The following is a 21,064-nucleotide window of genomic DNA, read 5'->3' as shown; positions in this document are numbered from 1 at the left end:
AACTGCCACTTGTCCGGTTTTGGAGGTGCTTCGAGTCATGTTTGAAAACGACGTCGTAGTCGTAATTATTGCGAAGGTTGAATATTTTTTTTGCCTGCTTTTTAGGTGACTAGCATGTAAACCTCTCAGGCAAAATGGGCACCAATTGATTGATGTTTTTCCCCCCTCTCTCGGAGGATGGTGAAGTGTTTTATCTTAATTATATTAATTTTTATTAAGAATATTATTTTAAATAAATAAAAAAACTGATTTGAGATTTGGTGAGATCAACAACATTAAATCTAAGTTGATGGATACTCGTCTAGTTCGAGTTAATAATTATAATTATAATTTTAATAGCAATTGATAGATATTTTTTATTATTATTATTTTGGTTCAAATCCAAATAAAAAATATAAAAATTATTAGAAAATAATTTTTTCGTAAATATAGAGATTTTAATATAGAAATGCTCATCCAAGACCAAAATAGAGAGGTACTTGTTGAAAAGAAAACAGAGAGGAACTATTATAAGTACGAGAAAGAAAATAAGTATTTTTTTTTTTTGAAAAAAACAAGATGCGTAATACATTCCAGAAAAAGAAAGATCAAGGGATACTCATTTTTTTAATAAAAAAAATATTCCTTTTCTTATTACAAAGAAACCAAATTCAGGATTTTATGTGTACAGATATTAAAGACAAAAGACCAGGACTATTTCACCAGCTGCATTATCCAACGACTGCCTCACAATGCATTACAGAACTAGATCATATGCCAGCCATGGTGTTGGTCGTGTAGTTAACTTGACATCTAGCATTTGCTTCAGTCTTTCCGCCAAAGAGAAACTAGATAGAAACTACACTGAGCAAACAAGTATCCATAGTCTTCGACCTATCACGGCATAAACAGGACATCGTTAAACCAGTAAAGCAGCCCGGATCACCAGTCTGTCCACGGTGGATTGTCTACTCTTGAGTGGCGGGTTTAATCCAAATCGGATCGAAACCCTCTCGTGTTCTTGAGAACACAATAGATTGCATTTGTAAACCAGATTCTCAATGTTGATGGGACTGGACATTACATTGTTACTGAACTCCATATTCTCAGAGGTGCAATGACGCTAGTAATGACTTTGTATTGCCATCATCTTTTGTTCCTCACATTAGGCCATTTCCATCCCCTGCTACAATTGCATCAGACACTCTGGCATCATCCTTGATCACAGACATAACCTGCATTCTAATACGACATTTTGAAAGCAAAGGACCTCTCAGGGGTCAATAGACATACTGAGAAAGTGCTCTAGCATTACCCAGCTCAATGAACTTTCATCAGGAGCATCAACTGCAGTGACTAATTTCTTGTTATACATTTCCTACTCCAAAGTTCCATTCCTCATCGTGTGAAAAATGATCATCTTTCCACAGTTTGGATATATTACTGGAAATGTCATAAACTCCTCTTGCAGGGCATGGGTTAATTCCCCCCCCCCCCCCATTTAACCAGCGGAGAGTAGGAAGGATCTCACACCTTGCTTGTCGAGACTTCATTCCCAGATTTTCTTCTCAACAATTCTGCAAAACATCAGTGACCAGAATAAGAAACAGCAACCCAATGAAATGACTAGGTTTAAATATTTTTTTCACTTATAATAGATAGAAGCATGTGTTCCAAAACATGATTCTCTTGTGTGGGAGACAAGTATTTGCATACCAACTCTTTCCTGTATGATAGAAGAATAAGTGGCTCCACTTTTCTGTGCAAAGGAGAGTATGTCAAAATACATTCCATTTGAAGGCTGAACTCTGGCTTCCTCCATCCATTCCAATACCTGCATTAAGAATTCACCAAGTTTTTCTGATCAAATAGAATTGCATTTTAACCCAAGAATAGCAGGTCTCCATTTTTTAGGGATATAAGCGAGGGGCAAAGTGGCTAGTCCTGATTCCTGCCACTTGCATGTCCATAATAGAAAAATTGAAGCATAATCTGACAGATTAAGTCTCGTTGATCACTTACATTTCCTTAACTATAATTATGATCATTAAACTTCAAAACATATAACTGACCACTACTCTGATTATTGAAGTAATGCATGCTCTCCTTTCATGGGACAATTGTGAAAAGGGAACTTCACTAGGATAGTAGGATTTCAAAAAGAACAACCCACTTTTGTGCAGTCATGTAATCACTATACTGTTGTGCCAGTGCTTGAGTTCAAATGCATGCCTCATATAACTTATGGACACATTGATTCAAGACTTTGAAAACAGACACCCTGTGATACCCCAGGTCTCACTTCAGATGAGTGTAAGAAGATCCTAAGGAAACCCCAGGTTGATACCCACCATATCTATCAATAGGAGATTGATGAAATGAACACCATCCATAACATTTATTATTTTTAAAAGTTATGAAATTTTATTTTGTATGAAACAACAGAAATTTGATTACAAGTCACCTCAATATATTTCCTCCAATTTCCAACAGCCAAAAGATTCTTCAACAAGATCGAGTAAGTGTTGCAGTTGATTTCAGCACCTGATCCTATAATCTTGTAAAACAACTGCATTTGTTCATAGATGATGCAGAGCAAGATTAGCTTATAAAACATAACGAATAAAAGTAGCAAGTAAATTAGCTCTCACTACTGATACCCCCCAAGATTTAAGTTATTTATTATATAAGAAGCTTAACAAGAGGTCAAACAAAGGGATAGTTAAATTGTTTACGGTTTCAATGCAGTGTTTCTTGGCAAATACAACTATCATAATATAAGATAGACATGTGAAAAATATCTGAGTACCTTCATCATAGATTCAATTTTTCCACTTTTCCCCAGAAGATGCAGAAGCTGATTCAGAAGTCCAATTGAAACAACAGAGAATGAAGACTCCATCAATTTAATTAACTCAATCGTTGTTCTCCAATCTCGTAATCTACACCCAAATTTTCTGTGCTAGTTACTCGGGGAACATGAGCATAATGATGTATTATCAAGAGAGAAGGATATCTATCCTGTCCAGACAAACATGCTTATGAAGGCAATTTACAAGATAGAGTGGATACTTACATGCTACAGGCTGATACCATCTCAAAGAAAATAGCATCGCTTAAGGGGATTTCTTTCTCTCTCATAAACTCTGCAAGAATGAGAACCTTCGATGGATCACCTCCCTTATTGAAAGCTCTCATCAGAGCCGAACATGCAATAGTGTCTGGTTGGATATTATACTCTTCCATTTCTTGAAGAAGAGCACAGGCCTTTTTCCAGTGTTCTGTACTTGGACAGAAACAAAAGAGAGGTATTTACCTAGGCAGATGATTTATTTCACGCCATTCACTAATCATGTCTCATACAAACTGACCTGCTGCATTATAAGCATGTAGCATCATGGTATAGGTAACAACATCAGGACAACAGCCAGCCATCTTCATCTTGTTGAACATAGATTCTGCTTCTGTGATTTTACCCTAACATATATCAAAAAGCAAAAGAAATGAGATCTCCTTCCATTTCCTGTAGATTAGTTAGAAGGCATATTTTGCCAGAGTACTTGCCTGCTTGCTATAGGCACAGATCACAGAAGAGTAAGCTTCCCTGGTCATAGGAATCTTCAAGTCCATCATTTCAGAAAGAAACTCAAGTGCCTCACAATATTTTGACATTTTGCAGCAACCACTTATTAAGACTGTGAAAGTAACAGCGTCAGGAATCACTTTACTTTTTCTCATGGATCTGTACATAGAAGTAGCCTTTTCAAACTCTCCCACATTCATATAGCTTCCAATAGCTGAATTATATGCAATTGTGTTCAATTTAATGTGTCGCCTTTCAGCTGCTTGAAGCACAACATCAATATTCACCTTCCTAGAACAGCGGCCACAAGCTGCCAAAAGAGTGCATATTGAAACAGCATTTGGATAGATTCCATCTTGTTCCATTTCACGCAAAACTTCCACAGCTTCAGCAAGCAAACCATTAGATCCATAGGCATCAATCATTGCATTGTAGCTGACAAGATTTGGCTTCAACTTGTCTCTCTTCATCATCTCAAATACTTCTCTTGCCTTTTTTGGTTTTTGTGATCTTCCATATGAGTTTAGCAAAGATGTATACGATACGACATCTGGACGAAGTCCACTATTTTTAATTGCATTGAAAACTGATAATGCCTCTTTATTCATCCCATGAGAAGCATATGCTCCCATGAGTGTATTATAGGAAACAGTGTTAGGCTTGAGACCTTCTGCAACCATGGTACTAAACACGGCCCTACAGTTTTCTATCTGCCCATTCACAGAGTATAAGTGGATGATGCTTGTAAATGTTACAACGTCAGGGTGGCACTCTGCTCTCTTCTCCCTCATGGACTTGAAAATACCAATGGCTTTCTCATATTGACCAAGCTTTGTTAAGCAATATATAATGATGTTAAGGGTTGTTGTGTCAGGACGGATATTTGTACCTTTCATTAGTTCAAAATAAGATAGAGCTTTTGCATACTGGGCACCAGTTTTATATGCAGATAAAATAATATTGTGAGTCACCAGATCAGGTCCAACTCCATTTTCAGTCATTTTCTTACAGAGCTTCAGAGCTTCTCTCCAGTTTCCACTAGATCCACAAGCATTGATCAAGTTATTATATGTTGACCGACTGGGAGGAATCTGCAGATGTACAATTAAGGACTCAGAAATCTCTTATGATCTCAGATGACTCAAGTGCATAAGAAAGTAATAACAAGTCATTTACCCAATTCCTTTTCGGGTTTGTACATGGAAAAAAATCAATACTTAGTTAAGGTTTCAGCAAAGTGGGTCCTAGAAGGGAGAATCTAAAGATAATCCTATTTTTTACATGAAATGACCTTCCCTCGAGACTTGAAGTTGCAAGAACAAGATTTTAACCACTGCACTGAGCAACGGTCTCAGATTTAAAAACTATTCTAACACACATAGATAAATTTAAGAAATATAGGGAAGGCAGCAGTATTTTCTATGGAAATTATTCAGGGGAGCTTATTATATTCATCCAAACTATCAGTGGAATCAAATGCCTATTCTAAACCTTCATGCACACCAGTTGAAAAATACATGGGTGTTATATAAGTCATAAATCAAGCTATCATCAATAAGTTTCAATCAAAGACCCCACCACTCCTTGAATATCTAACTTAGAAAAGGAACGAGTTAAAAAAGAGTGAAGAAAACAAAATTTTTCAAGTCATTTTTTATGGCTGTAGTGATGGATCCCTAAAGACCAATGCATGAAGCAATATTGCAAAAATTTCTACACAACTCCAATTCAACATGAAAAAAAAAAGGAAGCTCACATCAAGTCAGACCTACTAAGATAAATTATAGAAGAAGAAAACAGATACACACAGCTTTCTGCAGCATGTCTTCCATTATATTCATAGCCCAACGCCATTGACCTGATCTACCATGCGCATTGATAAGAGCATTGCAAGTCTCAGCATCTGGTTTGCACCTAGCAGGAAAAAAGAATAATTTGGAACCATATAGCGACCAAGGTAGAAAGCTTCAGATATTTCCATAGGGACAGAAACTAGAAAGTAACTGGCCAAGCATCACAAGAGAAACAGAAGGGATGTCCAGTTCCTTTGAATACCACCTAAAGCACCTAAATGCCCCCGAAACATAAAGCCATAAAGGTGCCAAGAAACAAATTTTATTCCACAACAACTACTGTGACAGGAATTGCTTATTGGCAACTATAATATTCCATTTTGTCCTAAAAACAATCAAATCCCTCGTAAAAACACTGCAAATCAATAAAGCATTACCTCCATTTTTGCATCTCGAAAAACAACCCGCGAGCTTGATCAGTCCAATTATGCCTAGCATGCAGCCTAATCATCATATTATAAATATCTGTACGGGCACAGTAGTTCCTCTGATTCTTCATCCACCGAAAAACCAAAATGCTGTGTTCAATTGAACCCTTCTGCGTTATCTCCTACATCATTTCCAAAAAAAAAATAATAATAAGACCCTTTTCTTCCATCACCTCTCAAAAAAAACACTCTCAAATAATAACAATAACGTATCGATCATTGGATGAACCTGCTATGGGTCCAAGTTACAGCGGGCCAATTTCACAAATCATTGTAAGTCCCACACGTGGGGTCCGGTTCATGAGAGTGGGTCCCACGAATGTAGACAAGCATTGCAGGGAAAATGGTTTGTTTACCTTGATAAGAAGAGGGAAATTCTTACGAGCAAACCGGCCAACCCACCGGTTCAAGAGACCTTCAACATCATCAGACTTGTGATCGAGTTCAAGAACTTTCTGGACAACCTGAGAAACAGACCAGTCCTTCTGGAACCTGTCTCCTTGGACTCGTATACGATAGCGTTGAGGAATCTGGTCTTTCCTGATTCCACTCACTTGAGTGGACACATGGTGTATGCCCTTGTCGTAGTCCACGAACCCAGATTTTTTCTCCTCGAATGCTGCGTCGTTTTTGGAATTCTTGCATAGTATTTTGGGTTTGAAGGCTGGTGGTGTTGGGTTGTGAAGGAGCCGGAGGTGGTGATGGTGTATGGTTGCCATTTCTGGTTGAGATAGAGAAACAGCTTCGGACCGTGGATAGATAAACCCTTTCAAAATGGGTTTACAGTTATTTTAGTTCCAACTTCTAATTACCTTTTTGGCCCTCGTCAAAAAAAATTATCTGAGAATAAACATTTATTACTTTATTTTTATTATTACAAACGTTATCTCATCAAAGTTATTACACTTAGCTACAACAATAACTTAGTTTAAAATCTGTATTATAGATTGAGATACAATTGTTTTAATTGAAATCTGTATGAAAAATTATTTTTAAAAATTTTTTTTATTGAAAATATATTAAAATAGCATTATTTAAATATTTTTAATATCAACTTATTACAATAATCTAAAAATATATATATAAAAAAATCATTGAGTGCTAACTTTTCCATTTATAAAACATCATCACTGTTATTGTCAGATTTGCACTGGTTAAAAAATATTAAACAAGTCATGGAAAGTACCCAGTTTGAATGTGAACAAAATGGTGTTTTAACACGTTATTAGCAAAAGAGAATATGATATACATCAAAATTTGTAAATAGGCACTCCATCTCCATCCAAATGGCTGTCACTGTGATGACTGGTGTGTAACAAATACAAAATAAAACCAAAGGGCAAAAGCGTTGGGTGTTTTCCAACAGTACCTGCTCTTTTCTATGCCTTCAAAGGAAATAAGTTACAAAAGCTCCTTTATCGGCAGAATTCAAGGATCCGACCCATCTTGCTTGTATATTGGACGCACAGTAGCTATATAAGTTTTACGTCCATGGTTCAGCTAAAAAGACCGAACCTTGGACAATGATATGGCTTGCCAATAGCCACCTCTCGATAAATGACTATCGCTAGCTAAGTAGCAGCCCAAGGAGGAACTTCGATAACTGTCAATATCTATTCAGTGCAAGAAGCATGGGTGGTTCGGACTCCATGGGCATCAACAGAGGCTGATTTTCTGTTGCCTCGCAAGTTTCACTAGTTTGTGTAAATGGAATCGGGTGCCGCTCAGTTGTTGAGTTTCTGTTTCTTCCATGCTTTCTGGGGTTTGTGTAATTTTGAAGCAGAACTAGGTCCACGAAATGACGCTTTGCCTTTCTTGTTCGTGTTCCTATGCTCCATCTTTCTTTTCCCATCACCAGTTTGCTCTTTGTTAAAATTCCTCTTCTTCCAACCATCCTCTGACCGAACCTTGATTGATTTTTCATGCTCAAAGTGCCTAGCTCTTTTAGCCCCTTCACGTCCGCTACCATCACCAGTTGATATACCAGGCTTGCTTGAGGTGGGAGGGTTCTCATTGTGTTTCTTCTCCCTCTTTCTCTTCCCAGGATGCACTGAACCAGTTCTCTCAGGAACAGAACCCGATTCCTTGTTCTTTGGCTTCTCCACCCTGATGCAGCAGCACAGTCAACAGGGATTTGAATGTGAGAAGCAACTAGGGAGACATGGCTCTTGCAGACAGCAATCAAGCAAAAAGAAATAACAAATATTAAACCAAAAGGAACAGGAGATTTATCAAACCTCTTAGGTGATATATCTGCAGGCGTTTTTTCTGTATCATTTGTGCCAGCTTCCTTGGAAGTTGACTTATGATGGCGATTCTGCAAAGGATGGATATTGGAAAGAAGCAATATGCTTTATTTAAAATTAAACAAAAATTTCAGCAGCATGAAGCACATTGGATTAGATATTCTAGATAGTTAAAGTCATGCTATAATACGGGAGATGATGACCTTTATTGAGTATTTTTTCATTAAATGAATGAATAGTTTGAAAACACCAGAACAAAATTTGAGACCATATAAAGGACAAAAAGGGCTCTAGACGGGAAAATGGTCCCCACATAAATGTTAACTTAACAAGGAAGGTTAAATGATTGATGCATTTCGCAACAGATATTAATGGTCTAAATCACTGATTATCATTTACATACTGAAACAGCATTTGGTGACTCAAAGGGAGCCAAAAGTCTTGCTCTGTCCCTGCCACTAGTCTGAATGCTCATGAGACATTTTACATAATTATAGCAACTTTCAATCTGGCCAGCACAAGCTGACATGTGGGGTCTGAATCTGAGCTCAATCAAAATGTTTCAAGAAATTAAAATAAAACCAAATTGAGAAGGCAACGTTTTTAGAAAAGAAAAACAACCTGCAAAACAGTCTTGAAAAAACTCTTATGTTTCTCTGGGATATCTAACTCAACTGCAGAAGAACCACACTTCCGTATCATAATCTCCAGTATGACTGTAACCTGTGGAAACTCATATATCATATATGTAAGAGGACCTTTCAGAACAGACAATCAATAAACAAAGTCACGTAAACATGTAATTATTTGGAATGTCAAAGAAGACCAATAAGAGCATAATGCCAGAGCTACATGCCTTTGATCTGAAATGGTTTCTAGAGACAGATGACCAGGGAAGAACTCCAATGATGATGTCAGATAGGAAATTCTGCAGGTCTTTTGCTTGCAAGCAAGATACTAATACTTTTGTGAAGCCCAAAACAGCCTGTTTAATATTTACTAATTATTTCGACACTGTTGAAATCTAAATAAATTAATAACAATCTGGATAGAGAGCTAGCAAATACTTACTTTTATGACTTCCAGAGCTTTGTTTTGCAGCAATGATAAGAGAGAGGGAACAAGATCGGGCACTTTAAGACAGATTTCTGTATCATTATATACTAGTACAGACAGTGCAGATACTGCTCCACTTGTTATGTAGGGAGACGAACCAGAGAGATAGCCTGTTATCTGAGCAGTGTATGACTTCATCAGAGAGCAGCTATGACACTTGTTAAGTTATTAATGGCAACATGACAATGGTCAAATTCAAGATTTTTCATCATTGGACCACAACCAAAAGACCACTGAAAACTAGCATATCAGCAACAACTCAATGTACAATCTAAAATTTCTAAATAAGGTACTCCCTGCCTGCAAAGTAATTCGTCCATCTACCCTTTATTGGATCCCAAAATATTTGTCTAATTTGAAGTCCACATACAGAACCTAAGGAAGTTGTACACCACAAATCTAGAAGGCAAACAAGTTATCTAAACACCCAAAACTATCATTTTTAATTGCAGTGGTAATGATGGCATCACATTGATCACCTGAATTCATTGATAATGTTCACTTAAAAGGTTGACTTTCTAACATAGACAAACAACTGGAGGCAGAGGGATAGACAGCCAGGATATTAGCCATTCATGCTGGGAAAAACAATGAACTAAAGCGATGGTAAGCATATTCAAAAGCCTTCAACAAATGAAGCTTCACGTTAACAATACTAAAGCAGAACAGGTGACACACTAACCATGCTGATCAGTCTTTGATAAGCTTCTCTGGAAGTGGCACAAGATGAGTTGCGCAAGGAGGAACTTATAAAAAGGAGTGTATCGTAAGCCACTTTCCTAGCTTCTTCCCTTGCCTACATGTTACAGAATAGATGCATGCAGTTAGCTCTCAACCACAAGTGTCCTAACTTTGATAATTCATGCTGAATATCAAACGTGTTGATACAATGGCAATAGTATAGAATAACAAGGGGGGAAAAAAACCACTTCTTGAATTTTATTTAACAAGAAATGGATGCCAATTTAAAATCTAGCACAAAACATAACCTAGTTGTTTTTTCAATGACAATAAACCAATAACAGCGGTAAGTAGTGCAATATATAGTTAGTTAATTTTATGTTATGTAAAGTTCATTAGCAAACTTATCCATCCAAGAATTTTAAACTAACATAAAGAAAACAGAGCGAGAAAACTATAAATCAATGTCTTAACCTACACGTGCATCTTTTGTTTGACACATTAACCATGTTTACTTGTACAAAAGAATGAGACATGAAATATATCAAGAGCAGAGAGAGAGAGATTCTCTTAACAAGCTTTGGCAAGCTAATAACACACACGGAGCAGATAAAGTAGCACAAGAGTTCATTTACCTCTGATTCCTAACTCAAAAATGGAAATCAGGACTACAAAACAATAAAAAAGAAGAAGCAAAGCACGTACATCCTTCAAGATGACTATGATCTCATTGAGCATAAGAAAAGCCTTTGTATTTTTCTCCTCTGAGTTCATCTGCAAAAGGCATATTAAAGAAATTAATGGAATTTCAGATTCCATTTAATTTATGTGGGATGACTATCACATCTGCCTCCTCCAAAGAAAGTGAATTAGCTAAACAAACCAAAGTTGCCAGTGTCCATGATATAAATATAATAAGAGAAACTACAAAAGGAGAAAAAGGTAAAAAAAAACAGGACTTCACAAGATCATGCACACTAGATTTAAAGCAGCCACTAATGCATGATAGTATAGAATCTTCAGGCCAAATTCTAGAAATTCTCAATCATCTTTTCTCAATAATTTGTTTGAGACATAAATTTAGGCATACAAATAAATTTAATAATTAAGGCGTCTTGTATTCAATCTAAATAGTACTAATAATGGACACTTTCCCATCAGGTGCTCTTCACTGTGTGGAAGAAAGACAGTGAAGCAAGAAAAATAGGGGTTGGAGGTGAAAAATGAGAGGTTGGGACATTGCAATCCCTTGCTTCAGTGGATAGTGAATGGACACCCTCCACAAATGTAGGCACTTCAGCTAGAAACATAAATTGTCAGTGTCTTCTTATTTACTTACATTCATCTTGTGATTTCTGCTTTGTATTATTTTTTCCAATTTCTATTGCTATTTTCCAAAGAAAAAACTTTCATGGCTAACATGTAACATGCAAGGGTCCCCAAGAAACATGGTTCACAATGCAAGCATTCAAGTGTTTAACACCAACAATTAGTAAAATATTTCTCTTCCTTATCCAGTCAAGACATTGACTTTTAACTCTTCTCAAATGTAGGCTCTTCAGCTAGAAACATAAATTGTCAGTGCCTTCTAATTTACTTACATTCATCTTGTGATTCTGCTTTGTATTGTTTTTTCCAATTACAATTGCTATTTTCCAAAGAAAAAATTTTCATGGCTTACATGAAACAAGCAAAGGTCCTCAAGAAACATAGTTCAAAATGTAGGCATTCAAGTGTTTAACACCATCAATTAGTAAAACTATTTCTCTTCCTTATACAGTCAAGACATTGACTTTTTAACTCTTCTTTCATCCTGCCCTGACAAGAAAATGATGACTTGAGGATTTTATCTCGAATTATTATGTTGTAATTTATATTAATGAAAAGAAAAGAAAAGAAAAGCAAACAAGCAGCGCATGAAGTATCATTTCATCTATCAATTTATGTATCTCAAAAATTGAGATCATTGAGAGGATATTAATCACATGCCACTTCATAATTAAATTTCATTCCCTTTTCTAAATGAGCTCAATTTTTGGGAGTTGAGATATTCAATAATGCCAGTTACAGAGAAAAAAATATAAGATTTGGAAATACAGAGATAAAAATAGAAGAAGATATGACAAACTAAAAGAAGACAAGTAGGAACAGAGATCTTGACCTCTAATGCATGAACTATGAGGATATGGAAACAAGCAAATCGATTTTTAAGAGTTGCAACATCATCAGGAGATTTCAGGCCAAGTAATAAGTCAATCAGCTCCACAAACCGAGAAGAACAAAACCATGTGTGTTCCTGCACCAGAAAATAAAAAAGAAAAGCTACTAAGTCTGCAAAGCAGTAGCTTCTGTAGATGATAATTGAAGTGTGCCAAGAAGCGAATCCAAACCTGTAAAATTCTGCTCAGGGTGTGGTATGCTTCACAATGACCAGTTACATCAGTAGCCTGAATGTCAAAGATTCATAAAAGAATTTTTAGACCAGAATTATTTGGCCACAAACAAAAAAGTACATGAAGGTTGTCAGATGTTCAAGTTGAAAAAGTCACCTGAAAGATGAAGACAACAAAGTTATATATCAGATCAATGAAATCTGTTTTGGCTCCAACAACGAGAGAAGATGCAAGCTCCATCATCACACACCTGTAGATTTACTGGACTCGTCAATTTTCAAGATTTCAGGGGAGTCAGGGAGAAGACCAAAAACATAAGATACATTTTCGAGGCAGGCAAATAAGAAACATATAGCAATTTGGAGAAGACAAGGAGAACCCAGTTCATTAATTCCTTTCACATCCTTAACACAATTTCTTCTTTTCGTTTCTTTTTTTTAAATCTTTTTCATGAGATAGTGTTAGATGTTGTGGGTTGGTTTGGTATTAAAGCAGGACATTAACTTTCCAGTTTACCTATGTACATCTTTCTCTTGTACATTCAAGCTGCGTGCTTCTTCCTCAATCAATTCATCACCGTCACTCTTGGGCTGTTGAAACTCACCTTCACCAGTTACAAACCGAAACCTCTTAAGCAGTGACATGAAAACTTTCTGGGTGACAGAAGAATTGCTGATAGAAGCCAAGCATGCAATAGCATCCTGAGAAAATACCATCAGTCAATATGTGATATCTCATGACATTGACTGGTATCAAAAAGGTAATGGCATGCGTATACAATAGCATAATTATAATTTCACAACTAAGAAACATTACTGAAAAGGCTAAACTCAATGTTACCAACTTAGAGAGATGCAGAGATTACAGAATATGTCAAAAGCTATCCTACTTACCTAGGGACTGAATCATATGAGCCCAGAAACTTTCAAAGAAGGTTACAGTCTATGAGGTGTAAGCTTCAAGTTTATAGATACAACAATGATTTATATCTGTACAATCTTTAGCTAGTATGACAAGAAAACCATGCCAGTAGCTCCAAATAACTTACAAGAGCAGCAACACTTACTTAAACTGCTCAAGCAAAATGAATATCGAACCACTCCACCTTAAATCAGGGGCAGTAGTGACCATGGCAGGTCATAAAGCCAGGTAAGCCAATCCAAATCCAATTGGTAAATTGCTAGGATTCATGCACTTTGTATAGGCATCACCCAACCCAACACTATTTATAGAGAAGATGAAAGCCAAAAAACAGATGCTATAGAAAAAAGGAAACAGAGATAATTCGTAAACTACAGTGAAAAAAATGCACAGTAGGAAAACGGGGAGCATGATATCAATGTCAAGTCAATTCTGTATCCCAAGAAATAAACTTTCAACTTAGAGAAAATACAGCAAGAATACATCTATCAAACATGTTAGAACAAAAATTAAGATGGAGAAAAACTATATATGGAAGAAACCTTTATATATGAGGGCTTCCCCGACTGTGAATCAACAAATAAGTCAGCTAGAGCATGAAGCAACTTTGAAGAACATGATGCCAGAGCTTTGATGTTTTTGGTTGCAGTTTTTTTGGAATAAGTGGCTACATTTTGGCACTCTAAAACAGAATCTTTTACTGCATTGTCATTTGAGGCACCACCATCACATTTAGACAACATCACACTTCTGTTTTGATTCACAAGAACCTATGCAAAACCAAAGAAATAAATATAAAAAAATCAAATATAAAAGAAAATAAAAACAATTAAATAATGCATCCCAATAAAAAAAACCAAACCAAAAGAAGAAAGAAAATAATTAGCTCTTTGAACCTATAAAGGGAAAAGAGAGGCACCTGTAAGGCAACAGCAATATTCTGATGCATGAAGGAGTACTTCTTAAGAGAAGTAATCATAAGTTCAGCCAAAGCTCCAAACTTTTTGTGAGTATCAACAGGATAGCGACAAAAGGCAGGAAGCAGTCCCCAGAGGCCATGAGCATGAGCCTGCAGATCTTGACCAATTACAGATTTTCTAACTGGACAAAAAAAGGGGAAAGGGGAATAATAATTAAAAATATATATATTCCAGAAGTTGAAATGTTCACAGGATAACAAATTGTTGTTGAATGAAAATCATGAAGATGAAGCTATGATAGATAAAAGAACAACTCTCGGTTGCATTACAATTAAAGAATGGTTATGAGCTAGTACAGCCCCACAGGTGATCAGTAAATCAAACAGTTGTCAGCTATAGTTGTGTGACCACTGACTAGTTAATGTATCAATCTGGATAGTTTCTATTGCAGACTGCAGGCATCAGTTTAGGTTCAGCAAAACACAAAGGTCCAGTAACACAAATCTTCATCATCAAACCAAGAGCTCTACATCATAAATAAGGGCAATATGATCATTTGAAACTGCCTAACTTCTGCCACCCATTAGAGTTCATCATTATAAAATTAGCCAGAATGGACAAACTTTTCATTTACTTAAAGCTTTTAGGGCATACCTTTCTGACCAGCTTGCTTAAAGGATTTTGCAAGAGGCACGATGTGCTCCATATAATACCCTAGCGAAGCTCCAACAACATGGTCTTTCAATATGGGTACCAACCAGATATTTGAACATGTAAAATTGTCAAGATCGATAGAGATAGGTAGGAGCATAAGCATCTTCTCCGGACCAATGGCAACCACTGCAGATCCCATGCAATTTTGAAGCTGGAATTGCAACAAAAAGGGCAGCAATCAATTCAGTAGATGTCATTTAAAGAAATTATACACTATCAACTAAAAAGAAACGTGCATATCTGAATTGAGGAGTGAGTTTACAACAACAAAAGATATACAGAAATGATGATCTTGTTACATTTCCTAGGAAACATCTCATGAGATACGACTTGAATGTACAATGCTCGTGTCAAATCTCTTAGAGAGATCTAACAGGCACTAGGCAAATTGACAGCTCAAAAGATATTGGTTTCTTAGGACTGCTCAAAAGGTGAATATAGCTTTTGCATAGCTTCACACCCATAACTAAGGGCCAAAAAGAAATAACATTGTACCATTAATGCTAACATAAAATCAGTTCAACCATGGATCAAAATTGGCAGATTGACAGCCCCAAAAATTTGTCACTGGCTGAAGAAATAGTACAAGCAAAAGAAGATGAAATAAAAATTTAAGAGGTCACTTGACACCACCGCTCCATCAACATTGGGACAGTTGCAAGAACATCCATGAGCACTTACATGATTTGTGTCTGGTTTATCACGACCAACATCATTCATCAAGTCTGCAAGCTTAAGTATGATGTTCTTCATGAAGATATGCGATACATCTCCTGCAATATAAAAGCAAAGTTGATGAGCAGGAGCTCTACCCATTTATTAGATTAAACATAATCATGCATAGAAACAATGCAAGTAAACATATAATTCTGAGACAATGACAGACACAATATTAAACATGTGTGCGAAAACATTGCATTTTGTTCGGAGAACTATAAAAGTTCGCTATTCTTTTAAAATTTAGCTGGCAATATGGCCTCTAAAGTTATGCTAGTTTAAAAATTTGTCCAGGATAGAGATTTGGATACCATAAAATAGTTTGAAGCAAGCAACAGAATTATGTGTAAAATCAAGAAATATAATTGTGCTAAAATGGCAGAAGAACAACAATTCCATGTACCAAGCTTCTTGAACAAAACAGATATGACTCCCAAAAGGTGTTCGTTAGGAATTCCATCACATGAATTCAGAATATTCTCCAAGACAGCGCACGTTGATTTTATCATATTTGCTTCTTCACTCTCTTGACTTGAATCATCAAGTGATTGACTTTCATTAATCACGACTTCTTTTGGATCTATATAGTGGTTGATCAACTCCTTCATTATATCTGAAGCTTGTGATGCAGTAGCCTCATCAGTCAAAAGACCTGAATCAGTATAAACATGTGTCAGGGGACCTAATAGTATGCAATCAACAAGTCTGCAACAATAACAAAGAAGAAAAATACTAGCACTGTTAACAGAGATCCAATAAACATATCAAGAAGCAAACCTGCTGTAGAACCAAAAATTTTATGCCCATTACTCGTCCAAGAGCTTGATCCTCCGGCTCCAAGTTTATTTAAAATAGTTCTTAGCAGGGTGGCGGCAGACAATACAGTGTCCACAGGATTCTTCTGTCCCAGAGATAAATACCCAGAAAGAGAGTCTATAATGTTCTCCTGCTGCGGACCAATCACTTCATCACTTGAACTCACAAAAAATGCTTCAATATTTTGAAAAATCTGCCTCGTCAGCACTGAGAAATCAGACCTCAAAAGCTTAACTAGTTCTGGCAAAACTTTTGAACTGATTTTAACCGAGAGATATGGAACCGTAACCTTCAGAAGATTTAGCATATGAATGACCTCTAGATGTTCCAGCTTTGATAATGTTTCTTCTTTAGATTCATCAAAAATCCTTGACTCACTCAATGTAAGTGCTACAGGCATGTAATTTTTGAACAACGAAAAGACCAATTTGCTAGCTTCCTTAACAACAGAAGAAGATCTAAAAGACTTGAAAACCTTCTCAAGACATTCATGTGCACTCCTCCTCACCTGAAACAATGAAAGTCAAAATCCTAAACTCGTCAACTTCCCTGCATTTATCCCGGTAACAATAGTATAATAGCTTTGATAAAAATCTCAACTTTCTCAAGGAACAACACAAAATTAACCTAAGCAAGAGCCAAATTTATCAAAGACAAAGAATTACTTCATTTTCAGCTTAAAAAAAACAAAGATTCAAACTGGAAATCAAATCAGTCTTATAAAAATAGAAACTTAATAATCATTAATCACTGAATTACTTGACGATTAAGAAAAAAGGCACAACCTTTGGTCTCTTATCAACGGAGAATTTAATCAAACTTTCAAACCCTGCTTTCACAGAATCCCACTTCTCCAAATCACAAAACCCTAAAATCATAACACCCAAGCACTTCACTACACAGCCCAAACTCCCCACTCCCACTCCTTCTCTCTCCACCGCAACTTCCACTAACACCGCCACCGCCTCCTTCACCTTCGCATCCTTAATCCCCTTCTCTTCAATCAAGGGCACCACAATCGAAACAAACGAAAGTAACGCCGCAATTGCCGTGGAATCTAGAGTTTTCGAATCGGAGAGATTGTTGATTGCGGCAGCGAAGTAAGCTGAGGGAGTTAAAGGAAGTGATTCGGCGGTAAGAATGGAACGGAGTGCGGCGGCAGTTGCCAAGAGGTGGCGGTGCTGTGGTGCTGTAGAGGCGGAGTATCGGGAGAGTAGTTGTTGGCAGATTTCTGTGTCGTTTTTCAATTGGGTTTCAGGTTCGGGTTCAGGTTTTTTATGTTTCATAGTTGCCGGTTTCGTGTTTGTAAGGGTGGTGGTTGTGGTGGTTTCTAAATTTTGAGGGGTTAGAGGGTTTAGGGTTTTAGATTTTGTGAAGTAACGGAGAAGATGATGCAATTTGGGCGGGTTTAAAATGGGCTTTAATGCTGTTTTGTTGGGCCCTTGTTTAGAGCCTGGTGATTGATGGAGAGCAGCCAGCCCAATTGGATTTATTGAAATTAGGAATTGGGTTATTCTGTATTTATACTCGTGTCTGTTTGGTATTGTGATAATTTTTATGGTTGTAATTTAAAAAAAAAATATTTTATAAAAAGTATTTTTGGTTGAGGTTAGTTTGGTATTTATATATATTTGATTAAAACTGTGGTTGAATAAAAAATAATTTAATATATTTGGTTAAATATGCTTTTTCAAATTGATGTTATAAAATAACTAAAAAAGATATTTATTAATATTGATAGTTTTTAATTCAAATATTGTAAATTTAATTACTATTGTTGCACCATTAAATAAATAATATTTTTTATCAAATATTTTTTATTATTTCATTAACTTATTTACAATTTTATCACGTATGAAATTCATCTGATAAGGATTATAGTTTCCATCATTTTTTGAGCGTGTAATAAAATTAGGTAAAATATCATCAGAAACAAAATTGAAATTGTGATCAAATTCCATTAATGCTAAGTCATCATGCGATATTCTTTTAATTTATGTAGTGTTATTAAATAATATTAAACACTAGTTTTTCAAGCAAAACACAATTTTAAAAAAATTAAATTTTTATTTTACCAGACCGGACGCAGTCCAGTGAACACTGTTCACGTGAACAGTGCCACGTGAAATTCATCTAGCACTGTTGGTTCTCGCGTTGCTAGGTGAATTACACGAGGAGCAGCTCTCGGCTGTTGTGTGCGAAACGATGGTTTGAAAAAAAAAATTATAGGTCCCACCAAACAATAAATTGCTTTTTTATATTACTAAACACTTAGTTTACACGGTTTACTTTAAAAGCTAAAGTTACTGCGTAAACAAACATCTTCTACGTGTCAAGCAAGAGATTTTGATGTTCATATTATATCTATCAAGTTTTAGATATTTATTTTTTAACTATTATTTAAGACAAGTATTATGTATGTATGTATGTAATATATTAGATTTTTAAACAAATATTTTACATATATATGTGTGTTGGTTTAGATTCGGGTCGATTTTGAAATGTTTTTTATAAAATTTATATCATATTCATTACTCATCAACAAGGTAATTATTCAAAAAAATAAATTTCACTGGGTTTGAGTGTAAGTATTTATCAACTCATATTAAATTGCCATTTCTAATTGAAATCATATATATTGGTAAGAGATTGGTTTGAGTGCCGGGGAGATTCAATTCTTTTATTGGTTTTTTTTGTTTCAAATCTTAAGATTTGTGTTTAGAAAAGAAATATTCAACATATTAAATTCACATGATTGGTGTATTTTTAAGATTCTCTAGAAAAAATATTATTATTAATTGATGCGCAAACCAATTTAAAAATATTTTTACCACCAAAACCAAAAAGATTTATATATTTCATATATATCAGATGAATAAATTGCATTGGGTGTTGATTTTAAAATTTAAATTTAGTAAATTAAAAAAAGGATGGAAACTTTTTTCTCCAACCAAGCTAATGAGGGTAGGAGAGAGAAAAAACAACTTAGCCAGAAATGCAAGGAGGGATTCTCGATCGATGTTTTTGTCTTTAGAGGAGGGACGAGTTAAATTATTTCCTAGAGAGCAAAACAAAATGTTAATGCTACTCCTCAAGGCTGGTTTGGTAAATAAATCATATTTTATGGATGATTGTATGTCCGTTATGAGTGAAGTTTTGATAAGCTTTTACAATAACAAAACACAAATAATTTAACGTTTATGTTTTTTTATTCTCGTACTTATTGTTACCATTATTATCATCATTATTATTGTTATAAAAACCATCTTGATGCTGACTCATCAATCTGAGCATATACCAATCTAGTTTTTCTTCAAAATTATGTATGCATCATGTATTTGATTTAGTTAAACTTTGATTATTTGATCTACATCTAAATGAAACTCGATGAATTATTTTTTAAATAGTATTATTTTTTTAAAAAAATAAAAATAATATCGTTTTAAAAAAATTAAAAAAATATATTTAATGGAGATTAGAGATGATCATTTTCAGTTCGGTTCGGTTTTTACCTGTAAAAACAACCAAACTGAAATTTTATAAAATAAAAAAAACTAAAACCAGTTCAAACTGACTATTTTGGTTTGGTTCGATTATTTTATATTAAAAACTGAAACTCAACTGATCGGATTTGGTTCGGTTCGGTCTTGGTGTAGTTTGGCTCGGTTTCGGTTCGATTATTTTATATTAAAAACCAAAAACTATATTGTTTTTTGAAGTATTTTTTGGATTTTTTAATGGGTTTGGTTTCGATTTTATTTGGTTTTTTCCGTTTAATTTCTTTTTTATTTGATTTGATTCGATTTTTTAATTTTAAGCAAACTGAACAAGACGGCCAAGAGTTTGATAACACCAACAACGAGTCGCACATACATCCTGAATTCTTTTGGAGTGGGGAAAGCGATGGGTGTAGTGCCAGGCCCCAGGCCTCCACCAAACCGAACAAGGTGGAGGGCCTGGAGGCTATGCATGTTTCTTACAAATGGCAAGCAACGTCCCTTTGTAAAAGCCAGTTGCACGCTACGTGGTCCCTGTCCTTCAGGCAAGGGACATCCGGATCCAAGTTAGGCACCTCCCATTATCGATGTGCCCAGACGCGAAGCTTTAAAAGTGGGCTAGTTCCTTGATGGGTCAACTGACCTTGGGTCTACTCCTGGGCTATGGGTTCTGTCCCTTCAACTATATATATTCCGTGCATAATCTTTAAAATACCATCCATTACTAATAAACAAAAGGGACGTGTTATAAATCATTTACAAATCTTACTTTTACAGGGAAGAGGAAAGCATAGTTTATGAGGATGACACTGAATATATATATATATATATATATATATGCATGCATGCTTATGGGCATATATCATTTATTCAACTGTCAAACGGATGCTTGACATTTGCATCCATGGCGGCAAAATGCTCTTCAAGACTGCGAGCTTGATCGGGTAAGCAAACCAGCGGCATAACCATGGAGCGTATCGGGTCATTAGTCATCAAACCATTGCTCTAACTGGGAGGTAAAGGTGAGAGACGAGTCTCGGAGAGTATTTCGGAGAGTATTTGGAAGTGTAATTGTAATTACTTTTTAAAATATTTTTTACTTGAAAATATATTAAAATAATATATTTTTATATATTTTAAATAATATTTTTGATATTAATGTATTAAAATAATTTAAAAATATTAAAAAAATATTAATGT

At 35.5% G+C, this 21,064-nt stretch overlaps 2 protein-coding genes and 1 long non-coding RNA gene across 3 annotated transcripts; all 3 read right to left on the bottom strand.

The window, feature by feature from the left end:
* Positions 1-673: 673 nt before the first annotated feature.
* On the bottom strand, positions 674-1,506 carry LOC133688089 (uncharacterized). Its single transcript, XR_009841104.1, has 2 exons — positions 1,295-1,506; positions 674-1,214 (listed from the first exon to the last, which is right to left on the bottom strand). It is a non-coding gene; the product is annotated as an uncharacterized LOC133688089 (long non-coding RNA).
* Positions 1,507-6,631, bottom strand: LOC133688088 (pentatricopeptide repeat-containing protein At2g41720). The gene is made up of 10 exons (XM_062107478.1): positions 6,200-6,631; positions 5,793-5,965; positions 5,371-5,476; positions 3,544-4,653; positions 3,351-3,456; positions 3,056-3,260; positions 2,789-2,921; positions 2,444-2,548; positions 1,696-1,813; positions 1,507-1,556 (listed from the first exon to the last, which is right to left on the bottom strand). The coding sequence occupies exons 1-10, from the start codon at positions 6,560-6,562 to the stop codon at positions 1,507-1,509; spliced, it is 2,469 nt and encodes an 822-aa protein (XP_061963462.1). The 5' UTR covers positions 6,563-6,631.
* Positions 6,632-7,033: 402 nt separating this feature from the next.
* Positions 7,034-17,744, bottom strand: LOC133689820 (uncharacterized). The gene is made up of 18 exons (XM_062109879.1): positions 17,153-17,744; positions 16,329-16,875; positions 15,955-16,203; positions 15,516-15,607; positions 14,775-14,985; positions 14,120-14,301; positions 13,743-13,970; positions 12,796-12,980; positions 12,436-12,529; positions 12,277-12,333; positions 12,048-12,182; positions 10,592-10,660; positions 9,888-10,001; positions 9,161-9,322; positions 8,946-9,074; positions 8,711-8,812; positions 8,081-8,160; positions 7,034-7,949 (listed from the first exon to the last, which is right to left on the bottom strand). Exons 1-18 carry the CDS (start codon positions 17,651-17,653, stop codon positions 7,568-7,570), a joined length of 3,519 nt encoding a protein of 1,172 aa, XP_061965863.1. The 5' UTR covers positions 17,654-17,744; the 3' UTR covers positions 7,034-7,567.
* Positions 17,745-21,064: the final 3,320 nt, after the last annotated feature.

The sequence above is a fragment of the Populus nigra genome, chromosome 3 (genome assembly GCF_951802175.1).
Source record: "Populus nigra chromosome 3, ddPopNigr1.1, whole genome shotgun sequence".
NCBI classification, from domain to species: domain Eukaryota; kingdom Viridiplantae; phylum Streptophyta; class Magnoliopsida; order Malpighiales; family Salicaceae; genus Populus; species Populus nigra.
The sequence above is the reverse complement of the archived record's forward strand: the minus strand, read 5'-3'. Positions and strand labels throughout refer to the sequence as shown.